The sequence below is a fragment of the Mesoplodon bidens genome (assembly GCF_964165515.1).
Source record: "Mesoplodon bidens genome assembly, chromosome: 8".
In the NCBI taxonomy this organism is placed as follows: Eukaryota; Metazoa; Chordata; class Mammalia; order Artiodactyla; family Ziphiidae; genus Mesoplodon; species Mesoplodon bidens.
In genome coordinates, this window is record NC_138165.1 from 79414717 (window position 1) to 79435769 (window position 21053).

At 36.0% G+C, this 21053-nt stretch overlaps 1 protein-coding gene across 1 annotated transcript in view; it reads right to left on the bottom strand.

Annotated features, from left to right (window-relative positions):
• Positions 1-21053, bottom strand: part of C2CD6 (C2 calcium dependent domain containing 6) — a gene marked incomplete at its 5' end in the record, with an annotated part of 145025 nt that overhangs the window by 97592 nt on the left and 26380 nt on the right. Inside the window, 4 exon segments of the mRNA XM_081241758.1 lie at positions 2066-2145; positions 3829-3897; positions 4832-4876; positions 10484-10603. Of these exon segments, the coding sequence (XP_081097884.1) occupies positions 2066-2145; positions 3829-3897; positions 4832-4876; positions 10484-10603 (314 nt within the window).

The window sequence follows — 21053 nt, forward strand, 5'->3', positions numbered from 1 at the left end:
CCCTGGCCCAGTCAGTTTGACACACCGAATTAACTGTCACACCCACCAAGTCATTGCCTTAGTCCAGATTGTCAGTATCTCTCATGTAGACTAATGCAACAGCTTCCTCTAATCCAATACTAAACTACTTCTGTCCATATTCAATCCTATTGATAGGATCATATAAAATGCAAGTTGATCATGGTATTTCCCCTACTTAAAATTCTTCAATGGTTCTACATCTGAAGCACTTCCAAATTTTTCCAATAAAGAACTCCTGTGGTTAGAGGACAGTGAAGGTCTCTGGAGGTGTAACTTAATGCAATCAGACACAAACCACACATCTTGGAATCATTCTGTTATCTTGAAAATTTGTGACTTTTTAATTCTACTGCATAATATATAAATGTTAATTTTAAGATAACATTTTCCCTCTCAAAATCTTTGAGCAAAATGATACTCCAGAAAGATGCACCATATCTTCCAGTGCTTTGTGTTGCCCTGACACACCCCTGAGGACTCAAAAGAGTAAAATTTACTCACATTTGAGAAGCATAAACCTACAGTGATGATGATGGTGATGATAAAACATTTATTCCTTTAATAAGTAGCTAACAACTGAGAATTCTATTTGCTACCATGTTCCAAGTGCTTTATATGTAACTTATTTAATCATTACAATAACACAATTGGGTAGTTGTTATTTTTATCCCATTCAATAGATGAAGCACAAAGAGCCGAAGTAACTTGCCCAAGGTCACATAGCTAGTACCTGGCAGAGTCCATGTGGTCTGGACTCTAGAGCCTGACCTCTTGACCACCATATCTTGCCCGCTCATCAAACTGCTTCAGCTCATCTCCCGTTGCTCCTTTCCTTGCTCCTATGCACTTTGCAACCCACAACAAACTACTCACTGTTCCCCATTATAACACAGCCTCTTAGGGCTCCCACCTTTTACTTATGTGCCTTCTCTGGGGAATGTGTCTCCTCACCCTTACAAAATCAACCTGATGCACCACTACTCATTTTTCAAGTCTTACATCGAGCACTCTTTCTTTTGTGGATCCTTACTTGATAATACATTCCTCCTAACTCCCCCAAGAAGTATGGGAAGCCCCTTGGCTGTGTCCCACAGACCTCTATGTTAACCTCTAGAAGGGCTCCATCTCATTTGTATTATCTTATTGTTTTTACATGTTACCTTTGCATTAAACCATGAGCTACTTGAGGGCAGGGACCAAACCTCATTTATCTTCATATTTTTAGTGCCTTGGGGGTATAGCAAACATTCAATAAATGTTTATTGAATCAATGGATAAATAAGGAAATAATAATCAATAAACATAAGAAAAACATTAAACTTTGTTATTTCAACAAATCACCAATACCAAATGGACAAAATTTATTTTTAATAATACCCAGTGCTGATAGGAAATCAGCACTTCAGAATATAATTTCCTATTCTATACCTAATTTCCTCAATCTCAATTCAAGTATTTTCCATTCCTTATTCTTGGATAGCACCATAGATTAAATATCTCTCTTTCAGGTGCTCATTTTTCTTTGATCTATTTCTACTGTTGAAATTGCAAGACTAATTGACATACTATATGTTAAGTTACTTTTGGCCTGCTAATTGCATTTTTTTGACCATAGGCTTTTTGCTGAAAATTTGGAAATAATAACTGGAGTGTGTGGAAGTGAGGGGTAATGCTACCATACTGCAGAGCAGAAAACTGGCAACTATTAGGCATCTTGATCTTAAAAGTTCCTCACCTCTTTCTGCAAAAGGAACATCTCACTGGCCAACTTTCCTCGTTAGGCTTCCCCTCCCTTCCCTCCTTCAGCCACGAAGTTGGCAACCCTTCTCTTCTTATCTCCAGACTTCCTCAACTCCTCTCTCCAGGGCTACACCCAGAAACTCAAAATATCTTCCCCCTTAAACAAAACAATTCACTGCTTTCTTTATCTTGGAGTCTAGTTCATTCTGGCCATGTCTTAAGACAACCAAAATTCTCCATCAAAGGGATTACATATTTTAAATGCCACATGATATAACTGTGTTAATAAGACTTTAACACTTACGTCAGAGGGTCTGTTCTTTCTGGAGGTGGTGCAATATTCATAAACATAGATGGCTTAATAATTTCCTGAAGAGGTTTTAACTGAGGAAAATAATAAGTATATATTAACACTGTTTAGTTACAATTCCAGTTCATCCTAATACTACTATCTCCCAGGACTTAAATGATATATATAAAGAAGAAAGGAATTAAGAGAGGAAGAAAGAATTAACATTGAGCACTAAGTATCTGCCAAGAATTTTGCATCTTTAATATTATTTAATCATCCCAATAATCCTATGAGGTAGATAACTATGCCTATTTTACAGATAATACTGAAGATCAGTAATTGTTCAGGGGTTACCCAATAGGCATGAGAGCCAACATTTGAATGCAACTTTATCTCCTCCAGTGCAAGTCCTCTTTATACATTATCATGATAGGTAAGTAGAGGACTATGTTACTGAAAAGTTCATGGACATAAAATCAAATAGAACTTTTATTAAATTTCCCACTCTTTTCCTTACAATGCCTTTGTTCCTAGTTTTTAGTAGAGTCCACCTACATAAAACAATACAGTATTTGCCCAGTCTTATTTGAAAAGGATCTATCTCCCTAAGAATGGGGTTGTTACATGTTATATCCAGATACAACACCTATCTCTGAACTTGGTACTCATAAACTATGTCACAAAAAGGACTAAGCCTTTTGTGATACAGTTTAGGACTGATTAGGGATCCCTATAAGGTCTAATTTATGATAAGAAAATAGGCAAAATGAAAAGAAAGAAAAATCAAAGTAGAAAGGGGAAAAGAAAAAAAGCTTGTGTCTAGTGGCTTTCATCAATGTATTACTTACCTGTGATTCAAAATGTATTAAAAAACATTATACCACAGGCAAAATTTAAAAATACATATTACAGGGATTTCCCTGTTAACACACAGCAGTAGACTTATTTAATAAGACTGATGTACCGACTCTCAGTTCCTAATTAAAAAACAGCCAAGAATATGAAAAATAGCAAAAACTGAAAATTAAAGATTATATGTAAAGTATACGGGTCATTTCTCCTATATAACTGCAGTACTAATGGGACTGAATTTATAAATGGCCCAAAGCTGTGACAGTACCCAGGGATATCAAGATTTCTTTCAAACACTTGGTAAGAATATATGTTGGTACAATTTTTCTAGAACAATTCCTTGAAAAGGCCATTACTGACAATGATTTCCATTCTAGGAATCCGGCCTGAGGACATAATGAAAGAAAAGGATATAGGTTAATGTACAAAAATTTTCTCTGCAACATGGATATATGTAGTAAATTTAAAGGGGCAGGCTAAACCTAGGAAGATACCTTCTTTGGGCATATTACTCTCTTGATGAATCAAGAAGGGATGATGTTGAAATAATCATGGGGAGAAAGGATTATATGTGATTAAAGTACAAAATATCTGAATAACATCAATGACTCTATTTTAATGATTATTTTTAGATATAAAAATCCACATTCATTTATTGAATACTTAATTTTGTTTTCAATTATGTAAGAGTATGTGTACACACACACAAAAGTATTATAATAAAGACAGTTTGAATAAAATCTCATTATTTAAAAACGTATAAACAAACAATGGTAAAGTTTCATTTTTCTTTAGGCTAGAGAAAAATGGTGTTCTTTTAAACATATTTTAAAGATTTTATCAAACTGGAAAGGATAGAGGCTCAGAAGGATGATTTAACTGAAGAGCTGCAGTAGAATTATTTTTAAAAGAGGGGAACTAACCTGATGTGAAAATCCATAACCAAAGTTTCCATAGGAGAACATAAATTCCACTTCTGCCCTGCAGATAAACTAAACATGTGCCAAATTTATTTTATTGTTTGATCAGAAAGATATTTTAATGGAGAGGTGATAACAAGTGATATTTTTACCTCACAAATCTATAAGTTAGAAAAACCAAAGCATGAATCTCTTGATTAAAAAAAATTTACACAAGTAACTCCTATAGAAGAATCTATGACATTCCTGAAATGTTAAAAACCTTACATTAAAGTTAAGGAGTATTACATGATTAAAATATGAAAAATATTAATTTACAATTGTTAATAGAATTATACAGAGATACATATATACATATGTATATATGTATTCATATCCATGTATATAATATTTTTAAGTATTTATTCACACTTTTCCCATCTCCACTTCCATTTTCAGATAAAATTTTGATTTAGACAAGTGATTTCATCTCTCTGAACCACAGCTGGCTCATATGTGAAATGAAGGAGGGTGTCAGAGGTTATGCCCTCAAATGTCCATCATTCTGTTTTTTATGTTTCCTATCCCCGATCTGGCTATTGGCAGCAGAAGCCTCTCTGAGTAGATGATCAATTAATCAAGATAATAATTTTTAAGTACTTAAAAAGGAATTCAAGTAAGAACTGTAAACAACTCTTTAGAAACTCCTTAAGGAGGAAAATAATATTTCCTCAATTCAGTATGTGAGGATCCTAAGGCTATGCAAAGAAGCAGCCAGAGGCATTTTCCTCTCTTACCCAATGATTTCTAATTTTTGTGTTCACCATTTAGCAGTAAGATAGCAGCATTTTAAAAAATGGTGGAGATGAAGATTGTGAGCAAATATTATACTTTCTATTTAATATATTTCCATTAGTTCAAACAGTGACTGGTAGGGTAACAAAAGAATAAAAACAATATCAGAATAAAGTTACATGAAATGTTAAGTGCGTGCACAAAGCTTTGGAAGTTTCAGTAAAGTTCTTACTGTGTTTTTATTCAACATTCGGAGTTCTTCAGTAAAGCACCCTCTCTAGAAAAAGTAACAAACAATAAAATTCTTAAATATAGAATCACTGATGTAGTCTCTTGTATATTATCCAAATCATTTCATAAATTTTTAAAAATCAGGTAATGATGTTTAATGCACATATAAATTTAATAGCTAAAATACAAAAATAATGAATGTTTGGAAGAAAATAAAAATTCCAGGTTGTACCAGAAATAAATATTAATATTTACATTTATATTTTAAAGAAAAATGTTCCTGCTGCTTATACTTAGAGGAACTGCCAGGCCTGCACTCCTTCTGAGGGGTTAAACATGAATCTACATGATAGGCTGACTCATGACAGAACTGAGTGCTTTTCCCATCTCTTGGGGACTGTTGGGATCTTTTTAACCAGGGAAACATTTGGTATCCTTGGTCACCATCTCTGATCATCTCTGCTGTGCTATGAGTCCTCCCATATAATCCAACATTCAATGGTTCTCTTTCTTTCCAGCATTTTCCACTGTGGCTCATGGAACCCCCATTCCATGGTTGACAAGCAACCTTACATCTTTAACTGCTCCACTAAACATTTCCAGCTTTCTTTAGCTCAGACCTGCCTCACCACTAAGGATGCCGCTTCCATTACAGACTCCTCAAGTGAAGGCCCACATATCTCAAGGTTAGGTGGTGGGGTAGCATCCTCCATACTCTCTTCTATTGCTTCCAGATCTTATTATTTATTACCTTATTATACAGATAAAAAGTTTTCCTCTTCTAAGGCTCATGCTCTCTGGAATGTCTTTCAGACATTCTGGTCACTAATTCTCATTTAGTGAAAATTTTGGCACCTGCTCTACATGTCCTCTGAACCCCCAAAACATAGCAATCCACAAGAACCTTTTTAACACCTGTCCTCTCAGTTCCTGGTGAGGCATTATAATGAGGAAAATAACAGGTGGTGGTACAATGACAGACATCACATAAAATTAGCATACAATATATATTCTTCATATAAAGTCACAAGATTTCTCAGAAAATTCATAAGTAATTGAAATTGATCTGCTTAATGATCCTGTCAACATGCTCTTTATAGCTTCTTGCTTTTTAAAGCTTCCCTTTCCCCAAAGTGGGGAGTGGGGAAACATCTTACTGTTCCAAGACTGCCTTTTTCTTCTCTTCTCTTTTAAAAATGGTGTCTCTGCTTTTGATAGAAAACTCAACCTACTGATTCATCTCCCTCATATATAAGTAAACTTTTAGTCATACTTTTAACTACTGTAAATGTCTTTGAGTTATTTCTGACGGTCCCACTGAGATCTACCCAGTTGAGTCTTCATTGAAGCCAATTAAATGTTCATCCTGAATGTGCATCTAACTCATCCAAATCCACTGAGTTTTAGGCTTGCCTTCACCCAGCTCCACTGATGAGTTTCAATGTGTGACAATGAGCTACCCAAGTAGCTCTGAATTTGATTTGTCCTGAATTTGATTCTGCTCCGTCCAAAGCAAGTTACATAGCTAAACGCAGTAGTCGGGGTGGGGAGCACTGTAGACTACTCAAAGGTATAGATACCGGGAGGCATGATTCTTTAGGGGGCATTACTCTAACAATCTTCCACACCTTTGAATTTTCTATTGCCTTTCTCAAATAATTACAGTAGCTATCAATCTTTCTAATTGTTGAATTTATCACCTAGTCTTAGGCTCATCTGCTATGGATCATATAGCCAAACCAATGAACACAAATGGTATTGCAATTCATTCCAAAATTAACATTACATTCCCTTCTATAATCAATACAGAAATATTATAAACTCCAATATACTTATATGCCTTAATTGGACCCCAGACCTTAACAATTAGCTGATGTTTCTGGTTTCTCCCAGAGCCTCAAAGAAATCCAAAATGTATCAGGGATAGGAAGGAACAAGGGATTAATGATACAAGTACAGACCAATTACTTTTTTTGTTTTTTGGCTGCTTTGGGTCTTCGTTGCTGTGCATGGGCTTTCTCTAGTTGCAGTGAGTGGGGGCTACTCTTAGTTGCAGTGCATGGGCTTCTCATTGCGGTAGCTTCTCTTGTTGTGGAGCACGGGCTCTAGGCGCATGGGCTTCAGTAGTTGTGGCACGCGGGCTCAGTAGTTGTGGTGCAAGGGCTTAGTTGCCCTGCGGCATGTGGGATCTTCCCAGACCAGGGCTCTAACCCGTGTCCCCTGCATTGGCAGGTGGATTCTTAACCACTGTGCAACCAGGGAAGCCCCAATTACTTATTTTATAAAGTTATATAAAACCTATTATGTGATTTATTTAATTCAATTCAGCATATTTGTCCTCCAAAATCAGGCCAATTATATTCAGAAAGCAATTGATACCAATTGGTAATCATAAACAATACACGTGTACTTTCCAAGTATACAAGTGAGATAATTGTTGTACAATCAGATGGCCCTCCCATGTTTCCAAACATGATCTGTAGTTTGGGTCTTATCATCAGGTCTTTCCAACTCAACCAAGCACTAGATTTTACCAATCTGCATGAGGATTTCTACCATGGCTAGTAGTTCTATAATCAAGTGGTCTATAATCTATCCCTGCATGTGACCCAAATAGCAAATGATACAGCTCAAGCTTTAGAGACCAAAGAGATAGGCATAAATTTGTTGACTACCATCATAAATTGTAAAAGGCCTTTTAATTTATCAAGGCAGTCAAAGGGTACAAACTTCTAGTTACAAGATAAATAAGTACTAGAGATGTAGTGTACAACATGATAAAAACAATGAACACCATGGCATGTTACACGAAAGTTATTAAGGGAGTAAATCCTAAGAGTTCTGCTCATCATAAAAAAATGTTTTCTCTATTTCTTTAGCGTTTTGTCTATATGAGATGATGGATATTCATAAAACTTATTGTGGTAATCATTTCATCAGGTATGTAAGCCAAATCATTATGCTGAATACCTTAAACTTGTAAAGTGCTGCATGTAAATTACATCTCAGTAAAACCAGAAGAAAAAAAAGGCCCTCCTAAAAAGATGTTCAACATTATTAGCTGTTAGGGAACTGCAAATTAATACCACAATAACACTACACAGCCATCAGAATGGCTAAAATAAAGAATAGTGACACTACCAAATGCTGATGAGGATGCTGAGAAACTGGATCATTCACACATTTCTGGTGGGAATGTACAATGGCACAGCCACTATGGAAAACAGTTTGGCGGTTTCTTTAAAAACGGTACACACAAACTACCTTATAACCCAGAAATTTATCTGAGAAGTGAACACTATATTCATGCAAAAACCTGTGAATATAGTAACTTATTCATAACCACCAAAAACTGGAAACAGTCCAGATGTCCTCCAATGGGCGAATATTTAAGCAAATTGTGGTACATTCACACCATGAAGTACTACTCAACAACAGAAAGGAATGAACTATGCATACATGCAGTAACCTGTAAGATTCTCCAGAGAATCATGCTAAGTGAAAACACGCCAATCCTAAAAGGTTACATAATGTATGATTCCATTTATATAACATCCTTGAACTGAGAAAATGACAGAAATGAAGAACAGACTGGTGGTAACCAACTGTTAAGGAAGGGTAAGGGCAGGAAGGAAGTGGGTGTAGCTATAAAAGGGCAACATAAGGGATCCTTGTATAGATGGCAACGTTCTGTAGTTTGGTTGTGATACTTACCATAGTTTTGAAAGATGTTACCATCAGGGGGAAAATGAGTACATAGGATCATGCTGTATTATTTCTTTCAGCTGCCTGTGAATCTATAATTATCTCAAAATAAAAGTTTAAAAAAAGGTCACTTGGCTATTTAAGGTGGGCCAAACTCATCCATGGGACTTATTCTCCCATTAGGCCTGGTTTGAATAGGGCTGGATACAAACTAAATGCAAAACATTTGTCTCATAGTTCTTATCTTCCTCTATTGTCTGATGCCCAGATGCTTAAATATTATTATAGAACTATCAGCCCAAGCCAACATCAAGCCAATAAAAGTGCATCAAAAAAAAAAAAAAAAGACCAAAGTCCTCATGGTAAACTTTGTACTTCTGGGATCTGAGTTGTAAAAAGGGGGTAACTGAGAAATTCTAATAAGGAAAATGATGTAATATTTAATTAAGGTAGAAGTGCCTGTAGAAGAATTCTGACAGATAATACACAGAGGCAGCATACCACAGCTAAAATCGTAAGGCTTTGGGGGAAATCCATAAATAACCAAAATTTCTTTCTCTGATAACTCTGATAAATAAATAACATGGTCTCTTTACCTACGATGTAGCAATTCATCATAGAGACTCATAGAGGGCAATGCATGTAGAGACTTTCTGCAGATACGCACTGGAAGATATGTTCAAAAAAATTCACTGCAGCAATGTGCACAATAGTAAAAAACAGAAAACAATCAAAATATCCATTAAAAAATTATAGATAGGGCTTCCCTGGTGGCACAGTGGTTGAGAGGCTGCCTGCTGACACAGGGGACGCCGGTTCGTGCCCCAGTCCAGGAAGATCCCACATGTCACGGAGCGGCTGGGCCTGTGAGCCATGGCCGCTGAGCCTGCGCGTCCGGAGCCTGTGCTCTGCAACGGGAGGGGCCGCAACAGTGAGAGGCCCGCGTACAGCAAAAAAAATAAAAATAAAACATTATAGATAAATAAACTTGGGAATACTCTCACATGGAACGTATACAGCAGTGAAAAAATGAGTACTAGCTAATGAAATTAAGTGTATTAATCTTAGAAACATAATATGTTTAGAAACACAAAAGATACTATTTTTTGTAACTTACATTAAGTAGTAAAACTATGAAAAGAGCAAGAGAATATTAAATACAAAGTTCAGAAGAATCATTATCTTTTCTTGGAGGAAAGGGCAGGCGGCAGTAGACAGCGAGAGAGAAGGAACCACAGAATCTGTGTATAAACTCTGCCTAAAACTTTGGCTGACACATGCACAGGGCAGACTGCAAGCAGCCCAGCTAAAGATAAAAGAACTGAAGTGAAACTGGTGCTCACAATTAAGAGAGTTTGTGGTTTGGGTCTCGTTTAGAAACATCTCAGAAAACAAAATGAAACAAACAAACAAGCATGCTTAGTCTTTTAGGTTGTATCATTGCCCTTCCAGAAAATAAATTTTTAAAAACATAGAGAACAAAGGTAAGGATACCAAGGGGAAAACGGGTGGGGGATGGGATGAGTTGGGAGATTGGGACTGACATACATACATTATTGATACTATGTATAAAATAGATAACTGGTGAGAGCCTACTGTATAGCACAGGGAACTCTACTCAGTGCTCTGTGGTGACCTAAATGGAAGGGAAGTACAAAAAAGAAGGGATATATGTATACATATTGCTGATTCACTTTGCTGTACAGTAGAAACTAACACAATATTGTAAGGCAATTATACTGCAATAAAAATAAAAAAAAATTATGCTGTTACAAACTAACTTTTTTTTTGAGCCAGAGGAAGATATTGTTTACTATAAGCACATGAGTTTACTAAGCACATTAACACAGATAATAAGCAAAAGGAGTCCATCAGGTACAGATAAATCTTAACAACAAACACCAACTGGACAATGTGATACCAAGGTGAAAAAAATTTTGATACATACCTGAATTACTTCATAAAGATGTACCTGAACACTCCCTAATAAGAGAAGATATTTTGAACCATCATGTTGCATTAGTTCTAAGTAAATATTATTCTTCTCATCATCTTGACGTCGAGGAACCTTGATACAAAATACATATGAAAAGAAGCATTAAATTTTCAGTCTGAGTTTCAGACATAATTTCTGGACAAATACATCCATAAAATACACTTTTTGAAACATCCATTTTTTGGAAACACCCATTTTTTGGAAACACCCATTGCCTATACACTCTCTTCTTAACTCTACTCAGAAGTTTAGCCTAAATACTCTACTGAAACTACATTATCAAAGGTAGTCCAGTAACCAATATCCAACCCAAATAATCTAGGTAATCCAAACATTTAATACCAAAAAACATCCAACATCCTTTTCTGTCTTTTTTCTTTTACTTTTTGATAAAGTGTATATCATTGTCTCAGCTTGAAACTCTCTTCCAACCTTGAGCTTTGTAACACAATACCATTATTATAAGTCCTTTAAAGTTCATATACTCTTTTGCTAATTTGAAATAAATCTCATGCCTCCCCACCCTAATATTCTAGGTGCCTTTAAAAACATTTTTAATTGAGATATTGACATATCACACTGTATTACTTTTAGCTGTACAACATAATGATTTGATATTTGTATAAATTATAAAATGATTATCACTGTAAGTTTAGGTAATATCCATCATTACACAGTTACAATTATTTTCTTGTGATGAGAACTTTTAAGATCTACTCTCTTAGCAACTTTCAAATATATAATACATTATTGTTAACTACAGTCACCATGCTGTACATTAAATCTCAAGGACTTATTTATCTATTTATCTTATAACTGGAAGTTTGCACATTTTGACCACCTTCATCCATTTCACCCACCCCCAAACCCCACCTCTGGCAACCACCAATCTATTTGTTCTCTTTGGGTTCATTTTTTTTCCCTTCTTCCTTTTTTTTTTTTTTTTTTTGGCTGCACCACACAGCTTGCAGGATCTTAGTCCCCTGACCAGGGATTGAACCCATGTCCTCAGCAGTGAAAGCACGGAGTCCTAATCCCTGGACCGCCAGGGAATTCCCTCATTTTATTTTTTTAGATTGTCCATATAAATGATCATACCATATTTGTCTTTCTCTGTCTGACTTATTTCACTTAGCATAATGCCCAAATCCAACCACGTTGTTGCAAATGGCAGGGTTTTTTCTTTTTTACGGCTGAACAAGATTTCATTGTGTATATATACCACATTTTTCTAATCCATTCACTGTGGATGGACACTTAGGTTGTTTCCACGTCTTGGCTGTTGTAAACTCTGCGATGAACATGAGGGTGCAGATACCTTTTTGAGACCGTGATTTCATTTTCTTTGGATAAATACCCAGAGGAGGAATTGCTAGATCATCTGGTAGTTCTAGTTTTAATTTTTTGAGGAACCTCCATATTTTTTTCCACAGTGGCTGCAACAATTTATATTTCTACCAACAGTGCACAAGTGTTCCCTCTTCTCCACATCCTCACCAACATTTTACCAGGTGTGGGGTGATATCTCACTGTGGTTTTGATTTGCATTTCTCTGATGATTACTGATATTGAGTACCTTTTCATGGACCTGTTAGCCATTTGTATGTTTTCTTTGGAAGAATGTCTATTCAGATCCTCTACCCATTTTTTAATTGGTTTGGGTTTTTTTTTTCTACTGAGTTGTAGTGCTTTATATATTTTGGACATTAACCTCTTATCAGATATATGATTTGCAAATATTTTACTGCATTCTGTAGGTTACATTTTCATTTTGTTGATGGTTTCCTCAGCCGTACAAAAGCTTTTTAGTTTAATTAGTCCCACTTGTTTATTTTTGCTTTTGTTGCCTTTGCTTTGGGGGTCAAATCCAAGGAAAATCATTGCTAAGGCCAATGTCAAGGAATTACCTCCTATGTTTTCTTCAAGAAATTTTATGGTTTCATGTCTTATGTTCAACTTTTTAATCTATTTTGAGTTTCTTTTTGTGTATGGTATAAGATAGTGGTCCAGTTTCATTCTTTTGCCTGTGGCTGTCCAGTTTCCCCAACACCATTTACTGAAGAAACTGCCCTTTCCCCATTGTATATTCTTGGCTCCTTTATCATAAATTAATTGACCATATATATGTGGGTTTATTTTTGGGCTCTCTATTCTGTTCCTTTGAGCTACGTGTCTCTTTTTATGCCAATAGCATATTGATTACTATAGTTTTGTAATATAGTTTGAAATCAGGAAGTGTGATGCCTCTAGCTTTAATCTTTCTCAAGATTGCTTTGGTTATTTGGGGTCTTTTGTGGTTACAACAAAATTTAGGATTGTTTTCCTATTTCTGTAAAAAGTGCCATTGGAATTTTGATAGAGATTGCATTGTTTTAGGTAGTATGAACATTTTAACAGCATTAATTCTTCCAATCCATAAGCATGGAATACCTATCCATTTGTGTCTTCTTCAAATTCTTTTATCAATGTCTTATAGTTTTCAGTCTTTCATCCCCTTGATTAAATTTATCCCTAGGTATTTTATTCTTTTTGATGCAATTGTAAATGAGACTTAATTTTTCTTTCTGACAGTTTGTTATTAGTGTATAGAAATGCAATTGGTTTTGTATATTGATTTTGTATCCTGCAATTTTACTCAATTTATTCATTCTAACAGGTTTTTTTGTGTGTGTGGAGTCTAGATTTTTCTATATATAAGATCATGTCATCTGCAAATAGAGACAGTTTTTCTTCTTCCTTTCTAATCTGGATGCCTTTCATTTTTCCTTCCTAACTGCTCTAGCTAGGACTTCCATTATCATGTTGAATAAAGTGGCAAGAGTGGGCATCCTTGTTTTGTTCGTAATCTTAGAGGAAAAGCTTTCAGTTTTTCACCATTGAGTATAATATTAGCTGTGGGTTTTTCACATATGGCCTTCATTATGTTGAGGTACATTCCCTTTTTACCCACTTTTTTGAGAGTTTTTGTCATGAATGGATGTTGAATTTTGACTGCATCTATTGAGATGATCATGTAATTTTTATCCTTTTTATTAATGTGGTATATAATATAGACTGATTTGCAGATGTTGAACTACCCCTGCATCCCTGGAAAAAATCCTACTTAATCATATTAATGTAACATGTATGATTCTTTTAATGTATTGCTGAATTTGGTCTGCGAATCATTTGTTGAGGATTTTTGCAACCATGTTCATCAGGGATATTAGCCTGGAATTTTCTTGTAGTGTCCTTGTCTGGTTTTGGTATCACAGTAATGTTGGCCTTGTAACATGAGTTTGGATATGCTCCCTTCTCTTTTATATTTTGGAAGAATGTGAGAAAGACTGCTATTAATTCTTCTTTAAATATTTGGTATGCCTTAGAAGCAAACACGAGTATTCCTTAGAAGTGCCACTTTCACCCTAGACCTCAAAAACGGTCCACATATAATTTTCCAAGGAAAATGAGCATACCAAAGTCAGCAATAATTAAGACAGCAAGGAAACGAAGCACCACGAATGAGATCAGGAAAAATAGACCATAAAAGCTTGAAGTATTGGAATTTTAAAGAACTATGCTTACTTTATTTAAAGGAATAAAAGACAAGCTGAAAATATAGCCCAGGACCAGGAAACTTTAGAAGTCATTTAGCAAGTTTGAACAAAAAACTAAATAGAACTTGTGGAAATGAAAACTAAAATAATTGAATAAAAACACTCAGTGTATGGACTCAACCACAGATTCACTGCAACATATGAGAATTAGTGAACTGGAATACAGATCAAAGGAATTATTCAGAATGCAAAGAGAGACAGAGTGATGGAAAACATTGAAAAAAAGTTAAAAGACATGGACAACAGTGCAATAGTGTAAGAACATCTAACATATGTTAAAGTTCCAGGAAAGAAAATAAAGGATCAAGAAAATGGGACAGAGAGACAGTACTGAAGAGATAATGGCTTAGAACTTTTCAGAACTGATGAACAGCAACAATCTAGTTTAAGCAGACCAACAAATCCCAATAGCATAAACAGAAAAATCCAAATACAGACACATCAGAGTTAATTTTTTTAAATACAAAAAAAAAAGAAACATACACACACGCAAAAGGAGAAAAAGATACTCAATTTTCAGAGGTGAAAAATTTATAGGTAACTTCTCTCCAACAAATAGACACAGTAAGGACTGCTTTCTTCTTTTCTAATACATTTTTGTATTATTTTTCATGGTTGCTCTAGCGGTTAAAATATGCATCCTTAACATACTGCAGTATATCTTGAATTAAAATTATACCATATCATGTACAATAGCATGATTCCATTTACACTACTCATCCTTTGTACTATTCTTATATATTTCACTTCTACAAATGCTATAAATGCTACCATTCATCACCATTAATTTTTTGAAACACTCTAGTCTTCGACCCCACCCAACAGCCTGTAGGCTCCAGTGCTGTGATGCCCCAGGCCAAACAATCAATAGGGCAGGAACACAGCCCCACTCATCAGCAGACAGGCTGCTTAAAGTCTTCCTGAGCACAGAGCTGTGGGTAAACACACACCTTGACATGGCCCTGCCCACCAGAGGGACAAGACCCAGCTCCACCTACCAGCAGGCAGGAACCAGGCCCTCCCACCAGGAGGCCTGCACAAGCCTCTTAGGCAGCCTCAACGACTGGGGGGCAGAGAGCAGAGGCGAGAAGAACTACACCCTGCAGCCTGTGGAATGGAAACCACAATCACAGAAAGAAAGATAAAATGAGACAGCAGAGGGATATGTCCCAGATGAAGGAAGAAGATAAAACCCTAGATGAAGGAACAAGAACAACTAAGGGAAGTGGAGATGGGCAATTGACCCCAAAACAAATTCATAGTAATGATAGTAAAGATGGTACTGGCACAAAAACAGAAATATAGATCAATGGAACATGATAGAAAGTCCAGAAATAAATGCATGCACCTATGTTCAATTAATCTATGAAAAAGGAGGCAAGATTATACAGTGGAGAAAAGATAGTCTCTGTAATAAATGGTGCTGGGAAAACTAGACAGCTACGTGTAAAAAAAATGAAATTAGGACATTCTCTAACACCATAAACAAAAATAAACTCAAAATGAATTAAAGACCTAAATGTAAGACTGGATCCTATAAAACTCTTAGAGGAAAAAATAGGCAGAACTCTCTTTGACATAAATCACAAAAATTATCTTTTTTAATCCATCTCTTAGAGTAATGGAAATAAAGCCAAAAATAAAGAAATGGGATATAATTAAACTCAAAAGCTTTTGCACATCAAAGGAAACCATAAACAAAATGAAAAGACAACCCACAGAATGGAAGAAAATATTTACAAACGATGAGACTGACAAGGGATCAATCTCCAAAATTTACAAACAGCTCAGGCAGCTCCATAACAAAAAAGCAAACAATCCAATCAAAAAAATGGGCAGAAGACCTAAACAGACATTTCTCCAAAGAAGACAAACAGATGGCCAAGAGGCACATGAAAAGATGCTCAACATCGCTAATTATTAGAGAAATGCAAATCAAAACTACAATGAGGTATCACCTCAAACCAGTCACAATGGCCATCATCAAAAAGGCTACAGACAATAAATGCTGGAGAGGGTGTGGAGAAAAGGGAACCCTCTTGCACTGTTGGTGGGAATGTAAATCGGTACAGCCATTATGGAGAACAGTATGGAGGTTCCTTAAAAAACTAAAAATAGAGCTACCATATGATCCAGCAATCCCACTCCTGGGCATATATCCAGAGAAAAACAAATATTCGAAAGTATACATGCATGCCAATGTTCACTGCAGCGCTGTTTACAATAGCCAAGACATGGAAGCAACCTAAATGTCCAGTGATGAAGGAATGGATAAAGAAAATGTAGTACATACATACAATGGAATATTACTCAGCCATTAAAAAGAATGAAATAATGCCATTTGTGGCAACATGGATGGACCTGAAGATTATCATACTAAATGAAGTAAGAAAGACAAATATCATATGATTTCCCTTATATGTGAAATCTAAAAAATATATATACAAATGAACTTATTTACAAAACAGAAACAGACTCAGAGACTTAGAGAACGAAATTATGGTTACCACAGGGGAAGGGTGTGGAGGGAGGGATAGACTGGGAGTTTGGGACTGACATGTATGGACTGCTATATTTAAAAATAGATAACCAGCAAAAACCTACTGTATAGCACAGGGAACGCTGCTCAATATTCTTTAATAAGGACCTCCCTGGTGGTGCAGTGGTTAAGAATCCAATGTAGGGGACACGGGTTCATTCCCTGATCCAGGGAGATCCTAAAGAGACACTAAGGCTGTGTGCCACAACTACTGAGCCTGTGCTCTAGAGCCCGTGAGCCATAACTACAGAGCCCGCATGCCACAACTACCGAAGCCCATGTACCTAGAGTCTACGCTCCACAACAAGAGAATCTACCACAGTGAGAAACCCATGCACCACAACAAATAGTAGCCCCCACTCGCCGGCAACTAGAGAAAGCCCGTGCGCAGCAACGAGGATCCAACACAGCCAAAAATTAATTAATTAATTTAGAAATATTCTGTAATAACCTAAACGGGAAAAGAATTTGAAAAATAGATACATGTATAACTGAACCACTTTGCTGTATATCTGAAACACAACATTGTTAATCAACTATTCCAATATATAATTTTAAAAATTTAAATGTATATATGTAAAAAAAAACCCAGTCTAGTCTTTTGGAGAACATTTCTAAAATAGTCTTTTTATTTATTGTCTTCTTTTCAATAGTCTTTTATTTTTACCCATATATTTACCATTACCAGTGTTCTTCATTCCTTCCTGTGAATCTGGACTTCCATTTGGGATCAACGTTTCTTTGATGTTTATTAAAATGATACAAACCCTCAGCTTTTGTCTTTCACAGTCTTTTAGGAGAATATTTTCATTGGATTTAGAAATCTAGGTTGACCTTATTTTTACCACTTGTAAGACGGCATTCGCTTAACACCTGACCTCCACTTCTTTAAAATTTTTATTTATTTATTTAATTTATTTGGCTGTGTCAAGTCTTAGTTGAGGTATGCAGGATCTTTGTTGCGGCATGTGGGATCTTTTGTTGTGGTACACGGGCTCTTTGTTGCGGCACACGGGCTCTAGTGCACGTGGGCTCAGTAGTTGTGGCACACAGACTTAGTTTCCCTGTGGCATGTGGGATCTTAGTCACCCAACCTGGGATCGAACCCGCGGCCCCTGCATTGGAAGGCAGATTCTTAACCACTGGACCACCAAGGATAGTCCCTGACCTCCACTGTTTCTGATGGGAAGTATGCTGTTATTCTTACTGTTGTTCACTTGAATGTCATGTGTTTTTTCCCTCTGGCTACCTTTAAGATTTTCTTTTTATTTTTTATTTTTCGCAGTTTGACCATGATATATTTTGGTGTGATCATCTTTGTACTTATTCTGCTTGAGGTTCACTGAGTTTCTTGAATCTATAGATTGATGTCTTTCATCGACTTTGGAAAATGTTTGGCAGAGAAAATTCTAAAATATTAAGTACTCTAAATACTTCCTCTTCTTTCCTTCTGGCATATAATTACACATCTATAAATTCAGTGATATTGCCCACTGGTCTCTTCCATTTTTTAATCTTTATTCTCTCTGAGCCTCAATTTGAATGATTTCTATTGACTTGTCTTTCAGTTAACAGATCCTTCTGTTCTGTTCAGAATGCTTTGAAACATTTCAAATGAATTTTTCATGTCAATATTATATTTTTCATATCTATAATCTCCATTTGGTTCTTTTTAGTTTCCATTCTCTTCAAAATTCCCATTGTGATCATCCATTTTGTCCTCCTTTTGCACTTTGACACATTTATGATAGTTATAACGTTCCAGTCTGCAGATTCAAACATTTGGGTCACCTGTGGGTTTACCCTTATTGTCTGTTTTTATTTCCCTATGAATAGCAATTTTTTATTATATGATGGGCATTGTGAAGGATATGTAATAGAGACTCTGGGTTTTTATATCTTCCTCTAAGAACTACTGAGTTCTTTTCTGGAAGGCAATCAACTACTGGAAGATCATCTTGATTCTATGAAAAAGTTTGAGGATAGGTCTGTTTCACTTTTTGTCCTTAGTCCTAGTAGGTTTAACCCTTACTCTTAGGACATGATCCTTATTCCTAAGACCTGGCCCTTCTGGGATCTCAACTGAATACTGAGAATGTTCAACAAGTTCTCTCCACTTTAGCTGCATCAGACTCCAATGACTCTGAATTTGTGACTTCTGAAATCTCTATTCAGCTCTCAGCTCTCCAGCACTTGTTCTCTGTAATTTCTCCTACAAACTCCCCTTGCAAGTGCACATTTTAGGATCCAGCCAAGAACCTGAGTGGAAAACCAACACAGATTTCTAGGGCCACTTATCTGCTGCTCCCTCCTCTCTAGTACCCTGCTTTACAAATTCCAGCCACCTTAGCAGCCCAAAACTCATCTGTTTCCTCTGCTCAGCCTCTGCTTCCTCCACCCAGAAAGACTGTTACTTTCTGCTTGGGTTTCACTTCTCTGTGCCAGATTTGCTGCCAGACAGAAAGCTATTGTAAACGTGGAGCTCACCTCTTGTGTTTCCCTTCTCTTAAAGATTGCAGCCCTCCAAATTCCCACTGTCAAATACCAAGAAATAGTTGCTTCATATATTTTACTAGTTTTAGGGTTGTTTAGAAGAGAAGAGTAAATCTAATATCAGCTGCTCCAGCATGGCCAGAACAGAAATCCTCTACTATTCATTCTTTGATATGAGTTTTGTTTTAACATCACTTACCCAACAGCTTTCCAGAACAATTAAACTAGGTTAAATCCACTTGCTATTCCTTTTTATTTTTTGGTTTGTATGTTTTTATTTTTAACCTAGATCTACTTTGTAAGCTTTAGCAAATTAAAGTCCTGGAGTATATACAGTATAATTTTATTTTATCTTTGTTAGGTAGTACATAGTTTAAAAGTCAAATAGTTTTACAATGGCTAAATCAAAGAAATATTTTTTCTCTCACTTGTATTAACCATTTTTTCCCCTATATTTTAGGATGTTTCAACATCTTAAAAAGCTTGCTGGCCAGGGAGAGAATTTCCCTCCCCGGGCTAGCCAGATCCTAGAGATAGCAAAGGGCTTGGCTTGATAGTAGAACATCTTTCATAGGCTAACTAACCAATCTCAAGTCTATAGCCCTAACCACCTCCTTATCTCTCACATGGAACCAATATTTCCCCTGCCCTAAATCATCCCAGGGCCAGGTACCAGGCAACTAGAGACTATACTACAGCCCAAAGCCTGCTGGAATTATTCAGACTAGTCAATTCTAAACTGTTGAATTCCCCCCTGCATTACGTTTCTCAAGGAAACCCCAATAAAAGCTTTGGCTTGGGCTCTCCCCTTGCTTCTGTCTTCTGCCTCCTGACCACCCTGAAACTTCCAGGACCTTGTGTGGTGTGGTGTGGTGTGGTGTGTCCCTTTTTCTCAGGAAATATAAATAATAAATTCTTCTTTTAATGGCATTACCCTCTCTATGTCGTCATTCAGTCATACCTCCATATATTCGATCCCAGGTATAATTTAGTACACTACCCAACCCACTACCTAATTTTCACTCTTCAGAAGCCACCTTTCAAGCTTTTTAAGGGATTTCTCTGGTTTGGGGCATAAAATCATGTTACTAATTACTTGTTTTTTTCTTTTTAGTTTTTAGATACTATCTATTTTTTTAACTGAAGTATAGTTGATGCATAATATTATATAAAGTACAGGTGTACAATATAGTGATTCAGTTTTTAAAGGTTATACTCCATTTATAGTTATTATAAAATATTTGCTATATTCCCCATGTTGTACAATATATCCTTGTAGCTTGTTTTATACCTAATACTTTGTACCTCTTAATTCCCCATCCCTATTTTCCCCTCCCCCTTCCCTCTCCCCACTGGTAACCACTAGTTGGTTCTCTGTATCTATGAGTCTTCTTCTTTTTTGTTATATTCACTAGTTTGTTGTATTTTTTAGATCTCACATATAAGTGATATCATACAGTATTTGTCTTTCCTGACTTATTTCACTTAGCATAATGCCCTCCAAGTCCATCCATGTTGCTGCAAATGGTAAAATTTCATTCTTTTTTTATGGCTGAGTAGTATTCCATTGTGTGTATGTACATGTATATATGTATGTATGTATATATATCTTCTTTATCCATTCATCTGTTGATGGACATTTAGGTTGCTTCCATATTTTGGCTACTGTAAATAATGCTACTATGAACACTGAAGTCATGTATATATCATCTACTGACTGCTTATTGTGGAAGAAAAATGTTCACTCTCAACATCCTCCTCCCACAATTTTCACGTTTCTTTCCCCCTCAGTCCTCCAGTATATTATATATCATTTTTTTGTTAGAATAATACTTAGCGTTTATATTATTATGTATATGTGACTATTTTTCAGGGTTTAATAATATACTTACAA